Raw genomic sequence first — 17,844 nt, forward strand, 5'->3', positions numbered from 1 at the left:
ATCTCCACATCATCTTCCTCCAGGAACTTGACCAGGAACTGATTCGGGCTAGACTCCTGAGCCATCCCACCATATCTCCGCTTCCAGTCTGAGGTTTTGTGGCCCTGCTCTTGCTCCTGGAGAGCCTGTTGCTTCTGCTGGCTGAGGATAAACTGAGCCACCTGTTCCTCCATGGTAATCTCTGTACGCTCGGTACAGAGATTACTAGGTTAGGTTCTAGTCAGAAAACACAACTTTACTAGGCAACAAAATAAACAAAATAATGGAGGTTTTACTCAGTCCTTATTCTCAGGTTCTGCTCCGTCTCTGTCTCTCTCTCTCCCCCTCTCTCAACCCCCTCGCTTTGTCTCTCATCCTCTCTCTTACCCCTCTCCCTTTCTGTCTCCCTCCCCCCCCTATCTCCCCCTTCTCTCTATCCCTATCCCCCTCTCTCTCTCTTCCCCTTCCCTCCCTCCCCTTCTCTCTTTTCCACCCCCCCCTCTTCTCTCGATTCAATTACATTTCAATTTAAGGGGCTTTATTGGCATGTGAAACATATGTTTACATTGCCAAAGCAAGTGAACTAGATAATAAACAAAAGTAAAATAAACAAAAAAAATGTACAGTAAACACTCCACTCACAAGTCTCTCTATCTCCCCTTCCCTCCCCCTATCTCTCTCTCTCCCCCCCTCTCTCTCTCTCTCTCTCTTACCCCTCACTGTTTCTCTCCCACTCTCTCTCTATACCTCTCTCGCTTTCTCTCTCCCTCCATCTCCCTCTCTTTTCCCCCTTGCCCTGTCTCCCTCCCTCCCCCATCTCTCTCTCTCTCTCTCTCTCCCCCTCTTTATCTCTTTCTCCCACTTCTCTCTCTCCCTCTCCACCTCTTTCTCTATTCCCCCTTCCCTCCCCTCCCTCTCCCTCTCCTGCTCTTTCTTTCTCTCTGAGGAGATGTGAACATAGATCAGTGTCTCCCTCTATATCCAGTGAGTCTCACACAAGCAACAGTGTCAAACAATCCATTCCTGAGCGGCTTTTTAGCTGTCTGGTGCTATCCATGTGTGTGTGTCTGCGAGGTGTGTCTGTGTGTGTTTGGGTGGGTGGGTGGGCGTGCATGTGTGCATGTGTGTGTGTACGTGTGCATGTGTGTCTGTTTAGAATGTGTGTGTACCCATAACACCTACTGTTAGGCTGGAGAGTTTATAAGCTGTCAGAATTATAATGTGGAGACGATAAGGCCCTGCAGAATTTCCCTGGGCCAGATCAGTTACAGAGAGACCTTGACACCTTTTCATTCCCTTGCATTTTAGACGAGACCACTGGCGTCAATATTGGCATTTACAATGCAGGAGAGAGGAAGAGAAGGCTTATGGCTGCATAAATGAACTGTGAGGAGAGAGATGAACCCTGAGCTGGTTTCAGTCATAGTCAGCACTCAGGTAATAGAGGAGGTAGCACTGAGACTGCACCAGTGAAGGGTTGTAAATTACCTTTTAATGGCGTCAGACCAAGGCTCTGCATCTCTCCTCGTGCTCCTAGACCTTAGTGCTGCTTTTGATTCCGTCGATCACCACATTCTTTTGGAGAGATTGGTAACCCAAATTGGTCTACACGGACAAGTTCTGGCCTGGTTTAGATCTTATCTGTCGGAAAGATATCAGTTTGTCTCTGTTGATGGTTTGTCTTCTGACAAATCAACTGTACATTTCGGTGTTCCTCAAGGTTCCGTTTAAAGACCACTTTATTGTTTTCACTATATATTTTACCTCTTGGTGATGTCATTTGGAAACATAACGTTAACTTTCACTGCTATGGGGACAATACACAGCTGTACATTTCGATGAAACATGGTGAAGCCCCAAAATTGCCCTCCCTGGAAGCCTGTGTTTCAGACATACAGAGGATTTTTTTTAAACTTTTAAACTTGTACAAAACAGAGATGCTAGTTGTATGTCCCAAGAAACAAAGAGATCTTCTGTTGGATCTGACAATTAATCATGATGGCTGTATAGTCATCACAAATAAAACTGTGAAGGACCTCGGTGTTACTCTGTACCCTGATCTCTCTTTTGACGAACATATCAAGAATATTTCAAGGACAGCTTTTTTCCATCTTCTAAACATTGCAAAAATCTGAAACTTTCTGTCCAAAAATGATGTAGAGAAATGCTTTTGTCACTTCTAGGTTAGACTACTGCAATGCTCTACTTTCCGTCTACCGGATAAAGCACTAAATAGACATCAGTTAGTGCTAAATACAGCTGCTAGAATCTTGACTAGAACCCCAAAATGTGATCAAATTACTCCAGTGCTAGCCTCTCTACACTGGCTTCCTGTTAAGGCTAGGGCTGATTTCAAGGTTTTACTGCTAACCTACAAAGCATTACTTAAAGCATTACTAAAAATCCAAGATGGCGTTGCAGTAAGACATGTGTATTTGTTTTTGTCTTGTTCCCGTGTCTTATCCCGTGTAAATAGCCAGTCTTTTTCATATATATATCTTAGTCTCACATTCTATCTACGAACTAAATATACTTTCCTGTAACCCGCATCACCCAATGTGGTACGGATCGGCTATTTTTATTCCTTATAACTGGAACTTCCATCAGGAGCTAGCCAGCTAACTAGCTACTAGTCTTTGTTAGCCACGGCTACCGGCCTTCACATTTTTCACTGTCATCAGCTAGCCTTAGCTCGGACAACACCTGCCAGTCTGCACAGCTCAATATCAACCCAGAGCATATCGGACTGCTTCTCTCTGTCATATCACCGGATTCCTGCTGCTCTGGATCATTACAGCGGATCATCGCAGCTAGCTAGCTGCAAACAAGTGGCTACTGTTAGCTAATGCCTCTGTCCCCAAGCAAGCACCAGCTAGCCTTGAGCTAGCCTCGAGCTAGGCCCATATACCAACTAATTCTAAGGTTACAATACCTCCTATGCCAATTGGCCTCAACCCTTTATTGTTGACACGGAGCCCCGCCGGTACGTCATGACAGGACTGCCGACGTGATCGCCCGATGGGTCTCAACAGGCTATTCTGTTACGATGTTGCCGAAGAACCATCTACTATCCCCGGCCCGCTAGCTTTTCTGAATGCTGTGTCCCATGCTCGCCTAGCGTAGTAGTGGCTACCGAATGGTACCCTGACTCACCTATTGCTGCTCTTTTGACCCTATGATCACTCGGCTACACAGCTGATGCACCCTGGACAGTTTCAATAACACGGTACCTCATTTTGTTTACCTGTCGGCTCTAGCCTCGAACTCAGGTCCTGTATGTACCTAACTGACCCGCTCTATCCATTCATCGCCATTTACCCTTTGTTGTCTTAGCTCTCCTGATCAACACCTGTGATTGCTTTTTGCCTCTCTCTAATGTCAATATGCCTTGTCTACTGCTGTCTTGGCTAGTTCTTATTGTTTTATTTCACTGTAGAGCCCTCAGTCCCGCTTAAAATGCCTTAGATAGCTCTTTTGTCCCACCCCACACACATGCGGAGACCTCACCTGGCTAAACTTCTTTGGGGTAGGGGGCAGTATTTTCACGTCCGGATGAAAAACATGCCCAGAGTAAACTGCCTGCTACTCAGGCCCAGATCCTAGGATATGCATATTATTAGTATATTTGGAAAGAAATCACTCTGATGTTTCTAAAACTGTTTGAATGATGTCTGTGAGTATAACATAACTCATATGGCAGGCAAAACCTGAGAAGAAATCCAACCAGGAAGTGGGAAATCTGAGGTTTGTAGGTTTTCATCTCTTTGCTTATCCAAGATACAGTGGAAATGGGGTCATGTTGCACTTCCTAAGGCTTCCACTATATGTCAACAGTCTTTAGAACCTTGTTTGATGCTTCTACTGTGAGGTGGGGGCGAATGAGAGGAGATTGAGTAAGGTCTCTCCCAGAGTGCCACGAGCTGACCATGCATTGACCATGCGCGTTCATGTGAGAGTTAGCTGCGTTCCATCGCATTTCTGAAGACAAAGGAATTCTCCGGTTGGAACATTATTGAAGATTTATGTTAAAAACATCCTAAAGATTGATTCTATACGTCGTTTGACATGTTTCTACAGACTGTAACGGAACTTTTTGAACTTTTCGTCCGTACTTTCCGCTGGACTTGCCCGCGCGTCGTGAGTTTAGATTGCGTACTGAACGCGCGAACAACAAGGAGTAATTTGGACATAAATGATGGACATTATCGAACAAAACAAACATTTATTGTGGAACTGGGATTCCTGATGAAGATCATCAAAGGTAAGTGAATATTTATAATGCTATTTCTGACTTCGGTTGACTCCAACATGGCAGATATCTTTTTGGCTTGATTTATCGTCTGAGCGCCATACTCAGATTACTGCGTGGTTTGCTTTTTCCGTTAAGTTTTTTTGAAATCTGACACAGCGGTTGCATTAAGGAGAAGTGGATCTAAAATTCCATGTATAGCACTTGTATTTTCATCAACATTTATGATGACTATTTCTGTAAATTTATGTGGCTCTCTGCAAAATCACCGGATGTTTTGGAACTACTGAACATAACGCGCCAATGAAAACTCCGATTTTTAGATATAAATATGAACTTTACCGAACAAAACATACAGGTATTGTGTAACATGAAGTCCTATGAGTGTCATCTGATGAAGATCATGAAAGGTTAGTGATTATTTTGATCTATATTTCTGCTTTTTGTGACTCCTCTCTTTGGCTGGAAAAAATGGTTGTGTTTTTCTGTGACTTGGCTCTGACCTAACATAATCCTTTGGTTTGCTTTCGTCGTAAAGCCTTTTTGAAATCGGACACTGAGGATGGATTTACAACAAGTTTATCTTTAAAATTGTGTAAAATACTTGTATGTTTGAGGAATTTTAATTATGGGATTTCTGTTGTTTTTGAATTTGGCGCCCTGCAGTTTCAGTTGCTGCTACCGTCCCACATACCCTAGAGAGGTTAACTGGTGCCTCCAGAGACAAAACCTCTCTCATCTCTCATCGTACCCTAGTGAGGTTAAGAACCAATATACACAGTCAGTTAGGAAAGCAAAGGCTAGCTTTTTCAAACAGAAATTTGCATCCTGTAGTACAAATTCTAAAAGGTTTTGGGACACCGTAAAGTCCATGGAGATAAGAACAACTCCTCCCAGCTGCCCACTGCACTGAGGCTAGGAAACGCTGTCACCACTGATAAATCTACGATAATCAAGAATTTCAAGAAGCATTTTTCTACGGCTGGCCATGCTTTCCACCTGGCTACCCCTACCCTGGTTAACAGATCTGCATCCCCCACAGCAACTTGGCCAAGCCTCCCCCATTTCTCCTTCACACAAATCCAGATAGCTGATGTTCTGAAAGAGCTGCAAAATCTGGACCCCTACAAATCAGCTCGGCTAGACAATCTGGACCCTCTTGCTGTCCCTTGCTGTATTTGCCTGGATGGTTCCCCTATCTCCACTGGAATGCTCTGCCTCTAACCATATTACGGGGGCTGAGTCACTGGCTCACTGGTGCTCTTCCATGCCATCCCTAGGAGGGGTGCGTCACTTGAGTGGGTTGAGTCACTGACGTGATCTTCCTGTTCGGGTTGGGGCCCCACTCGGGTTCACACGTGGGAGATCTTCATGGGCTATACCCGAGCTTGTCTCAGGGTTGTAGGTTGGTGGTTGAAGATATCCCTCTAGTGGTGTTGTGCCTGTGCTTTGGAAAGTGGGTGGGGTTTTATCCTGCCTGTTTGGCCCTGTCCGGGGGTATTGTTGGACAGGGCCACAGTGTCTCCCGACCCCTCCTGTCTCAGCCTCCAGTATTTATGCTGCAATAGTTTATGTGTCGGGGGGCTAGGGTCAGTCTGTTATATCTGGAGTATGCTCCCTCTAATTCTCTCTCTCTCTTTTTCTCTCTTTCTCTCTCTCTTTCTATCGGAGGACCTGAGTCCTTGGACCATGCCTCAGGACTACCAGGCCTGATGACTCCTTGCTCCCCAGTCCACCTGGTCATGCTGCTGCTCCAGTTTCAACTGCTCTGCCTGCGGCTATGGAACCTGTTCCCTGGACGTGCTACCTTGTCCCAGTCCTGCTGTTTTGGACTCTCTCTCTACCGCACCTGCTGTCTCTAACTGAATGATCTGCTATGAAAAGCCAACTGACATTTACTCCTGAGGTGCTGACCTGATGCACCCTCTACAACCACTGTGATTATTATTATCTGACCATGCTGGTCATCTATGAACGTTTGAACCTCTTGACCATGTTCTTTTATAATCTCCACCCGGCACAGCCAGAAGAGGACTGGCCACCCCTCAGAGCCTGTTTCCTCTCTGGGCTTCTTCCTAGGTTCTGGCTTTTCTAAGGAGTTTTTCCTAGCCACTGTGCTTCTACATCTGCATTGCTTGCTGTTTGGGGTTTTAGGCTGGGTTTCTGTACATCACTTTATAAATACATTTGATTGAAGATAGACGGGGGAAGGGTGCAGTCATATTTTTCATGTCAGATAAAATGTTTAGAGTATAGGACCACACCAAATGTTGATCTGCCGTTGTCGGCTGTTTGTTCAGCGCACTGTTTTTTAGAGACCATGGACGTCTGACTGACAAAAAAAAAAATCACTATTCCACATGGAAAATTGTTTTGCACTCGGTTCACAAATTACAACCGGTACTCTGATCATACCGACAAATGCTATTGGTGTGTTCCTGCCTTAAGAATGTGTTAAATGCAACAATAAGGTTGTTGTACTTCCTGGGTAAGTGATCTCATAGAGAATGGATATAACGGCTTAGTGGTTAGGCAGGTACAGTATATTCCTCGTCTAGTAGAGGTAAATAGACTTACTGGGGTAAGAGGTAAATAGACTTCCTGGGGTAAGAGGTAAATAGACTTACTGGGGTAAGAGGTAAATAGACTTCCTGGGGTAAGAGGTAAATAGACTTCCTGGGGTAAGAGGTAAATAGACTTCCTGGGGTAAGAGGTAAATAGACTTCCTGGGGTAAGAGGTAAATAGACTTCCTGGGGTAAGGGGTAAATAGACTTCCTGGGGTAAGAGGTAAATAGACTTCCTGGGGTAAGAGGTAAATAGACTTCCTGGGGTAAGAGGTAAATAGACTTCCTGGGGTAAGAGGTAAATAGACTTCCTGGGGTAAGAGGTAAATAGACTTACTGGGGTAAGAGGTAAATAGACTTCCTGGGGTAAGAGGTAAATAGACTTCCTGGGGTAAGAGGTAAATAGACTTCCTGGGGTAAGAGGTAAATAGACTTCCTGGGGTAAGAGGTAAATAGACTTCCTGGGGTAAGAGGTAAATAGACTTACTGGGGTAAGAGGTAAATAGACTTCCTGGGGTAAGAGGTAAATAGACTTACTGGGGTAAGAGGTAAATAGACTTACTGGGGTAAGAGGTAAATAGACTTACTGGGGTAAGAGGTAAATAGACTTCCTGGGGTAATAGGTAAATAGACTTCCTGGGGTAAGAGGTAAATATACTTCCTGGGGTAAGAGGTAAATAGACTTCCTGGGGTAAGAGGTAAATAGACTTCCTGGGGTAAGAGGTAAATAGACTTACTGGGGTAAGAGGTAAATAGACTTCCTGGGGTAAGAGGTAAATAGACTTACTGGGGTTGGGGGGGAAGAGTGTGCAGCTCTTGCAGTGAATGATTTCCTTGATGATGGGCAGATCAGGGGGGAGGGGGGGTGGGGGCACCATGCCGAGGCCGGGCATCATGGGAGCGATGCCTGTCATCATGCCAAGGCCCTGGTCGAAATCTAGATGAAGCACACAACAACACACACATATAAAAACAACATTTCCACTCAAACCAGGTCAGCACATGTTGCCATTTTCATGTTTCGTTTGACATTGTGTGTTTCTCCATGAACACTTTGCGGAGGTTTCTGTCAACAATGGTGACACACAACCAGTCTATAAATAACTGAATCCATGCTCTGATGAATAGACAATGGCAAAGGAGGGGATGGCTATCGTTTTACTGGCTCCTAACCAACTTTGCTATGTTGTTTGTTTTTTCAAATATTTTGTAACTTATTTAGTACATAATGTTGCTGCTACCGTCTCTTATGACTGAAAAGAGTTTCTGTACATCAGAACAGCGATTGCTCACCTCGAACAGGACAAATATATTTTCTTTAATGAGTCTGACGCAAAGGATATACTGCTTCCGGGCTACCAGGCCCCCCATCCCTGTCAATCGTGTGAAAAAAAGACAGAAAGACAGGGGGCGGATGTCTGGGTGCCTTGTGAGAACTCGTTGGCAAGTGAGTAAACCACCACTACCCTCGGTATTATTGGCCAACTTGCAATCATTAGAAAACAAACTGTACGATCTACGATTAAGAATATCCTACCAACGGGACATTAAAAACTGTAATATCTTATGTTTCACCGACACTTGGCTGAATGACGACACAGATTATATAGAGCTGGCTGGCTTCTCTGTTTTTCGGCAGGACAGAGGAGCTACGTTATTTGTCAAAAACTGCTGGTGCGCGATGTCTAATATTAAAGAAGTCACTAGGATTGCTCGCCTGAGGTAAAATACCTCATGAAAATCTGTAGACCACACTATCTACCAAGAGAGGTCACATGTAAGTCGCTCTGGATAAGAGCGTCTGCTAAATGACTTAAATGTAAATGTAAATCTATATTATTCGTAGCCATCTATTTACCACCACAAACCGATGCTGGCACTAAGACCGCACTCAACGAGCTGTATAAGGCCATAAGCAAACAAGAAAATGCTCATCCAGAAGCGGTGCTCCTAGTGGCCAGGGACTTTAATGCAGGGAAACTTAAATCTGCTTTACCTAATTTCTACCAGCATGTCACATGTGCAACCAGAAAAAATCTAATCTAGAACACCTTTACTCCACACACAGAGATGCAAACAAAGCTCTCCCTCGCACTCCGTTTGACAAATCTGACCATAATTCTATCTTCCTGATTCCTGCTTACAAGCAAAAACTAAAGCAGGAAGTACCAGTGACTCGCTCAATACAGAAGTGGTCAGATGACGCAGATTCTACGCTACAGAACTGTTTGGCTAGCACAGACTGGAATATGTTCCGGGATTTATCCAATGGCATTGAAGAGTATACCACCTCAGTCACCAGCTTAATCAATAAGTGCATCGACGATGTCGTCCCCACAGTGACAGTACGTACATTTCCCAGCCAGAAGCCATGGATTGCAGGCAACATCTGCATCGAGCTAAAGGCTAGAGCTTCCGCTTTCAAGGAGCAGAACACTAATCCGGACACTTATAAGACATCCTGCTATGCCCTCAGACAAACCATCAAACAGGCAAAGCATCAATACAGGACTAAGATTGAATCGTACTACACCGGCTCTGATGCTCGTCGGATATGGCAGGGCTCGAAAACTATTATAGACTACAAAGGGAAAGCCAGCCATGACCTGCCCAGTGACGCGAGCCTGCCAGACGACCTAAATGTCTTTTATGCTCACTTTGAGGCAAGAAACACTGAAGCATGCATGAGACCACCAGCTGTTCTGGACGACTGTGTGATCACGCTCTCAGGTGGTAAGGTGGTAAGGGTAGGCAACAACACATCTGCCACGCTGATCCTCAACACTGGGGTCCCTCAGGGGTGCGTGCTTAGTCCCTTCCTGTACTCCCTGTTCACCCACGACTGCGTGTCCAAGCACGACTCTAACATCATCATTAAGTTTGCTGACGACACAACAGTGGTAGCCAGATCACCATCAACAATGAGACAGCCTATAGGGAGATCAGAGACCTGGAGTGTGGTGCCAGGCCAAAAACCTCTTTCTCAATGTGAGCAAGACAAAGGAGCTGATTGTGGACTATAGAAAAAGGAGGGCCGAACAGGCCCCCATTAACATTGATGGGACTGAAGTGGAGCGGGTCGAGAATTTCAAGTTCCTTGGTGTCCACATCACCAACAAACTATCATGGTCCAAACACGCCAATACAGTTGTGAAGAGGGCACGACAACACCTTTTCCCCCTCAGGAGACTGAAAAGATGTGTCATGGGTCCCCAGATCCTCAAAAAGTTGCAGTTGCAACAGTTGCACCATCGAGGGCATCCTGACCGGTTGCATTACCGCCTGGTATGGCAACTGCTCAGCATCTGACCATAAGGCACTACAGAGGGTAGTGCGCACGGCCCAGTACATCCCTGGGGCCAAGCTTCCTGACATCCAGGACCTATAAAACTAGTGTCAGAGGAAGGCCCAAAAAATTGTCAAAGACCCAAGTCATAGACTGTTCTCTCTGCTACCACACGGCAAACATTACTGGAGCGCCGAGTCTAGGACCAAAAGGTTCTTTAACAGCTTCTACCCCCAAGCCATAAGACTGCTGAACAACTCAACTAATCAAATGGCCACCCAGACTACTTACATTAGTAAGACATTTACATTAGAACCCCCCCTTTTTGTTTTCACACTGCTGCTACTCGCTGTTTATTATCTATGCATAGTCATTTTACAAATTACCTCGATTAACCTGTACCCCCGCACTCAGTACCAGTACCCCCTGTGTATAGCCTCGTTATTGTTATGTACATTTCTTGTGTTACCTTGTGATAGTTTTTTTTTAACTTTAGTTTATTTATTTTATTAACTCTATTTCTTGATCTTCATTGTTGGTTTAGGGCTTGTAAGTAAGCATTTCACAGTAAGGTCTACCTACACCTGTTCAGCGCATGTGACAAATAACATTTGATTTGATTTGAAAGGAACAAACAAACATCCTACATGTTTAAAGTAGAGCTACATGAGCTTCTACTGACTCTCCTCTCTGCTACTGATTGGCTGACCTTTGATCTTCCTGTCTGTAGTCAAAGAGAGAGCGAGAGAGAGACAGAAAGAGAGAGAGAGAAGACCAGGAAACACAGGAGATTTCACAGGTATTGATGTAGACTACAGCTGGGTGCACTCATACACACATGCATCTGCCCACCCACCTGCCTGTTAATGACCTCATTTCTGGTATTCATGTCGAAAGTGATGAGGGACCCTGTTGCCTGGGTGATGATGACTCCTGCCTAGCGAGGCGGAGGAGAGGTGAAATGATTGCAGGAGGAGAGATAGAGGAGGGAGGGAGGTACAGCGGACACAGTGTCTACTGAACGCCAGTCTAAGTGGCAGCTCTGGTCTGTGCTGGGTGAGAGGCCCACCACAGAGCTCTCTGATGGGCGTCAGATAGGGTAATAGTGGGGTTCAGCTCTGGTCTCAGGACTGAATGAGAGACCCACCACGGAGCTCTCTGATGGGCGTCAGATAGGGTAATAGTGGGGTTCAGCTCTGGTCTCAGGACTGAATGAGAGGCCCACCACGGAGCTCTCTGATGGGCCTCAGATAGGGTAATAGTGGGGTTCAGCTCTTGTCTCAGGACTGAATGAGAGGCCCACCACGGAGCTCTCTGATGGGCCTCAGATATGGTAATAGTGGGGTTCAGCTCTTGTCTCATGGCTGGGTGAGAGGCCCACTAGGGAGCTCTTTGGTGGGCATCAGACAGGGTAATAGTGGGGTTCAGCCCTGGGTTGGAAAGAAAGGCCCACGGCAGAGCTCTGTCATTGGCCCCTATGCGGCAGATGAGCTGATTCATAACTGCCACTACCCTGAACTGAGGAAATGAGCACACTGCTGATGAATTATGTAAAACACTCCTGGCTGTCACACACATTATGAGCACAGAGAATAATTTTCACTCTTGGTAAATAAAAGATTTCTGCACCATATTTATTCATGAACATGACAGATGATAGGAGCCAAACCAGGCTCCGGGTGCACATCAAGAAAAGAAGATCTGGTTTGATCAAGACCAGCCTGTTTTCATTTCACTGCTGAACTTTTATTTTTCCTTCCAGTCTCTCTGTGTGTGTGTGTGTGTGTGTGTGTGTGTGTGTGTGTGTGTGTGTGTGTGTGTGTGTGTGTGTGTGTGTGTGTGTGTGTGTGTGTGTGTGTGTGTGTGTGTGTGTGTGTGTGTGTGTGTGTGTGTGTGTGTGTGTGTGTGTGTGTGTGTGTGTGTGTGTGTGTGTGAGCTTCCATTCAGAGCCAGTGGGCATAAGAGGTGTGAAGTAGAGATAGTTTACACTCTGTTTCTTCTCAGGGATTTTAAGATAAACACACACCATCTTCCGTGTGAAACAGGCCTTTTCCAGCCAGAGGTAAAACTGTCTAGAGACAGAGACAGAGCAGGAGTCTCCTGAAGAGATAGGTCAGCAGAGAACTGTCTTCTCTCCAGCCTCACAAGGTCTCTCTCTCTCCCCCCTACCTATCCCTCTTCCCTCTCCCACTGGCGCCATCTCTTTCTCTCCCTCTTCATCTCTCTCTCTCTCTCTTTCTCCAGTCACATGATAGATCGTCACACAGCCTCCACCTGCAGTCCCAGAGATATTAAGAGTCACCCAAACACACACACACACACACACACACACACACACACACACACACACACACACACACACACACACACACACACACACACACACACACACACACACACACAAACATCCAACAGTCCTGTATCTCCATGTTAACCAATCAGCTTCCCAGAGATTTGTTGAAGGTAATTAAATTTCATGCTGCCTATCAATAAAATGTCCAGCCAGGAATAAAACATTTGGCATTTCACTGCAGATACCTCCTGGCTGTCAACACATCACATCCATCCTCCCTCTCTTTCCTCCTCTTCTCTTCCCTTTCTCCCCTCCCTCTGTTTCCCAGGGTAAACATCCCCCCCAGCAGAGTGGGTGCTAGGTGGAAAGAGGGCTGGGTGGAGGACGGGGTGGGAGGGCTGGGGGGAGGAAGGGAGGGATGGCTAAAGGGAGGGTGGGAGGGCTGGGTAAAGGGAAGGTAGGAGGGCTGAGGGGAGGGAGGGCTGGGTAGAGGGAGGGAGGGATGGCTAAAGGGAGGGTGGGAGGGCTGGAGGGAGGGAGGGCTGGATGAAGGGAGTGAGGGCTGGGTAAAGGGGAGTGTGGGAGGGCTGGGGGGTGGGAGGGCTGGGTAAAGGGAGGGTGGGAGGGCTGAGGGGAGGGAGGGCTGGGTAGAGGGAGTGAGGGCTGGGTAAAGGTAGGGTGGGAGGGCTGAGGGGAGGGAGGGCTGGGTAGAGGGAATGAGGGCTGGGTAAAGGGAGGGTGGGAGGGAGGGCTGGGTAAAGGGAGGGAGGGCTGGGTATAGAGAGGGTGGGAGGCCTGGAGGAGGGAGGGCAGAGCCCTCTAGAACACGACCAGAGGCTCCAGTCTCAATGTGCTGCCAGACATCTCCTTCTCTACATAATATACAATATAGATTCAGCCGCGGACTGATATTTCTCTTGAGCGGATTGTCACGGGGACGGAACAGGCAGGGTCTGCAGGTAGCCTAGCGGGTTAAGAGCACAGGGCCAGTAATTGAAAGGTCACTGGTTCGAGCCGACTAGGTGAAACATCTGAAGATGTGCGCTTGAGCAAGGCACTTGCCCGGAGTCACAGACTGGAACATGTTCCGGGATTCTTCCGATGGCATTGAGGAGTAAAGCACATCAGTCACTGACTTTATCGATAAGTGCATCGAGGACGTCGTCTCCACAGTGACTGTACGTACATATCCCAACCAGAAGCCATGGATTACAGGCAACATTTGCACTGAGCTAAAGGGTAGAGTAGCCGCTTTCAAGGTGCGGGATTCTAACCTGGAAGCTTACAAGTAATCCTGCTATGCCCTGCGACGAACGATCAAACAGGCAAAGCGTCAATACAGGACTAAGATTGAATCATACTACACCGGCTCAGATGCTCGTCTTATGTGGCAGGGCATGAAAACTATTACAGACTACAAAGGGAAGCACAGCCGCGAGCTGCCCAGTGACACGAGGCTATCAGACGAGCTAAATCACTTCTATGCTCGCTTCGAGGCAAGCAACACTGAGGCATGCATGAGAGCATCAGCTGTTCTGGACGACTGTGTGATCACGCTCTCCGTAGCCGACGTGAGTAAGACCTTTAAACAGGTCAACATACACAAGGCTGCGGGGCCAGACAGATTACCAGGACATGTGCTCCGGCATGTGCTGACCAACTGGCAGGTGTCTTCACTGACATTTTCAACATGTCCCTGATTGAGTCTGTAATACCAACATGTTTCAAGCAGACCACCATCGTCCCTGTGCCCAAGAAAGGCAACCTGCCTAAAAGACTACAGACCCATAGCACTCACGTCCGTAGCCATGAAGTGCTTTGAAAGGTTGGTAATGGCTCACATCAACACCATTATCCCAGAAACCCTAGACCCACTCCAATTTGCATACTGCCCAAACAGATCCACAGATGATGCGATCTCTATTGCACTCCACACTGCCCTTTCCCACCTGGACAAAAGGAACACTTGTGTGAGAATGCTATTCATTGACTACAGCTCAGTGTATTTCAACACCATAGTACCCTCAAAACTCATCACTAAGCTAACGATCCTGGGACTAAACACCTCCCTCTGCAACTGGATCCTGGACTTCCTGACGCGCAGCCCCCAGTTGGTGAGGGTAGGTAGCAACACATCTGCCACGCTGATCCTCAACACTGGAGCTCCACAGGGGTGTGTGCTCAGTCCCCTTCTGTACTCCCTGTTCACCCACAACTGCATGGCCAGGCACGACTCCAAAACCATCATTAACTTTGCAGACGACACAACAGTGGTAGGCCTGATCACCGACAACGACTAGACAGCCTATAGGGTGGAGGTCAGAGACCTGGCCGGGTTTTGCCAGAATAAAAACCTATCCCTCAACGTAACCAAGACTAAGTAGATGATTGTGGACTACAGGAAAAGGACGACTGAGCACTCCCCCATTCTCATTGACGGGGCTGTAGTGGAGCAGGTTGAGAGCTTCAAGTTCCTTGGTGTCCACATCAACAACAAACTAGAATGGTCCAAACACACCAAGACAGCCGTGAAGAGGGCATGACAAAGCCTATTCCCCCTCAGGAAACTAAAAAGTTTGGCATGGGTCCTGAGATCCTCAAAAGGTTCTACAGCTGCAACATCGAGAGCATCCTGACTGGTTGCATCACTGCCTGCTACGGCAATTGCTCGGCTTCTGACCGCAAGGCACTACAGAGGGTAGTTAGTACGGCCCAGTACATCACTGGGGCTAAGCTGCCTGCCATCCAGGACCTCTACACCAGGCGGTGTCAGAGGAAGGCCCTAAAAATTGTCAAAGACCCCAGCCACCCCAGTCATAAACTGTTCTCTCTACTACCACATGGCAAGCGGTACCGGATTGCCAAGTCTAGGACAAAAAGGCGTCTCAACAGTTTTTACCCCAAGGCCATATTACTCCTGAACAGGTAATCAAATGGCTACCCGGACTATTTGCATTGTGTGCCCCCCACCCCCCAAACCCCTATTTTTACGCTGCTGCTACTCTCTGTTTATCATATATGCATAGTCCCTTTAACTATACATTCATGTACATACTACCTCAATTGGGCCGACCAACCAGTGCTCCCGCACATTGGCTAACCGGGCTATCTGCATTGTACCGCCACCCACCACCCGCCAACCCATCTTTTACGCTACTGCTACTCTCTGTTCATCATATATGCATAGTCACTTTAACCATATCTACATGCACATACTACCTCAATCAGCCCGACTAACCGGTGTCTGTATGTAGCCTCGCTACTTTTATACCCTCGCTACTGTATATAGCCTGTCTTTTTACTGTTGTTTTATTTCTTTACTTACCTATTGTTCACCTAATACCTTTTTTGCACTATTGGTTAGAGCCTGTAAGTAAGCATTTCATTGTAAGGTCTACACCTGTTGTATTCGGTGCACGTGACAAATATACTTTGATTTGATTTGAGTTAACTATTCACAACAAAATGTTTGATTGTCAGGTGGTCACGCCTCAATGGTTTAGCTATTTCAAGAGTGTTGCATCCGTCTGAAAGGCATTTTACATTTTTTTACTTTACAGTGTCAGTTAAATTTCTTTTTTGGCCCATTTTACCTGAGATAATGAAGCTGCCTAGTAATTATGCACACCTTGATATAAGGTGTTATTCACTTTCGCCACACCCTCCCTCATTACACATATACATATCATCAGAAAATGTTTAAATCCAATAAGTATTCAGGTTTATATGTTTTGGAGTTGGAAAAAGTGCATAGAAATAAAGATAAGACAGAATACTCACTTGCCTAATAATTGTGCACGCAGTGCATGTCCAACAATTATAATTGTAAAAAAGGTTAATATACCACCCACAGGCCGACAGTGGGCTAACCCTGATCTATAGCTTTATGGTCAACACAGCCATCCCTCTACAGCCCTACTGAATAACCTTATGCAGCTCAATGGGCCCTATGGCCACTGTTGTAGTCCCACTGGGTTGACATCAAGACATCATGTCCCCATAGTGAAGTCTCTACAGTAGTATGTCCCCATGGTGGAGTCTCTACAGTACATTGTCCCCACAAGACAACCTGTCCCCATAGTGAAGTCTCTACAGTACCATGTCCCCATAGTGAAGTCTCTATAGTACCATGTCCCCATAGTGAAGTGTCTACAGTTACATGTCCCCCATAGTAAAGTCTCTATAGTACCATGTCCCCATAGTGAAGTGTCTACAGTACCATGTCCCCATAGTGAAGTCTCTATAGTACCATGTCCCCATAGTGAAGTGTCTACAGTACCATGTCCCCATAGTGAAGTGTCTGCAGTTACATGTCCCCCATAGTAAAGTCTCTATAGTTCCATGTCTCCATAGTGAAGTCTTTACAGTACCATGTCCCCATAGTCAATTCTCTACAGTACCATGTCCCCATAGTCAAGTCTCTACAGTTCCATGTTCCCATAGTGAAGTCTCTACAGTTCCATGTTCCCATAGTGAAGTCTCTACAGTTCCATGTCCCCATTGTCAAGTTTCTACAGTACCATGTCCCCATAGTGAAGACTCTACGGTACCATGTCCCCATAGTCAAGTTTCTACAGTACCATGTCCCCATAGTGAAGTCTATACAGTACAATGTCCCCATAGTGAAGACTCTACAGTACCATGTCCCCATAGTGAAGTCTATACAGTACCATGTCCCCATAGTGAAGTATGTTCAGTCCCATGTCCCCATAGTGAAGTACTGTACCCCGTCTTCACAAAACAACCCACTGGGAACACACTGATTAAATCAACGTTGTTTCAACATCATTTCAATTAAATTACGTTGAATCAAAGTGGAAAAGATGTTGAAATGACGTCTGTGTCTCTTTAGACCCTGTCCGTCTCCACAGCATTTTATTTATTTAAGTTGACTGAGCCTCATCTCCCTGTAGCTACTTGGCTCTAGACAGACTGACGATGCAATGACTTGGTGGCAGGTGGTGTTGCGTACCACAGAGAAAATACATCTAATCAAGACTGCTGATTAATGTGTCAATGTCTTGGATAATAAATGGTTACTGGGGAGGTGCCTACGAGAGAGAAAGAGAGAGAGAGAGAGAGAGAGAGAGCAAACACAGGAGACTTCTTACAAATGCTACTGTAATGTAACGCTAGTCTCTTTCTTTCTGGGCCATTGAGAGGAGATGTGGAATCAATGTGAAAAAAGCCAACATCGTTGATTGCATCTCTTACACTGTGGTAAACTATACAACCTCTATGTAATAAGGCACTGGTATATTATACAAGCTAAAACAATAGGAAAGCAAGAGATAGTTCTATATAAACCAGCTCTACTCAATGGGAAAGGCAATGTGCATTTTAATGTTCTGACAGAGCTGTGTTCTTTGGCAGGGAAAGTTCGTTTGGCTGCAAGAAGAACAGAGAGAGAGAGTGAGAGAAAGACAAGGAGACAGAGAGAGAGAGACAGAGAGAGAGAGACAGAGACAGAGA

General features: G+C 46.2%; 1 protein-coding gene across 2 annotated transcripts in view; it reads right to left on the minus strand.

The window, feature by feature from the left end:
- LOC129858184 (ecto-NOX disulfide-thiol exchanger 2-like) overlaps positions 1–17,844 on the minus strand; it is a 419,543-nt gene that overhangs the window by 146,113 nt on the left and 255,586 nt on the right. Inside the window, exon 4 of one of the 2 annotated variants that reach the window (XM_055927210.1) lies at positions 7,581–7,730. The exons of the other annotated variant lie outside the window; for it this stretch is intronic. Coding sequence (XP_055783185.1) covers positions 7,581–7,730 — 150 coding nt within the window. The remainder of the gene's footprint in view (positions 1–7,580; positions 7,731–17,844) is intronic. 2 annotated transcript variants of the gene reach the window in all.

This window comes from Salvelinus fontinalis, chromosome 6 (assembly GCF_029448725.1).
Source record: "Salvelinus fontinalis isolate EN_2023a chromosome 6, ASM2944872v1, whole genome shotgun sequence".
Lineage (NCBI taxonomy): Eukaryota > Metazoa > Chordata > Actinopteri > Salmoniformes > Salmonidae > Salvelinus > Salvelinus fontinalis.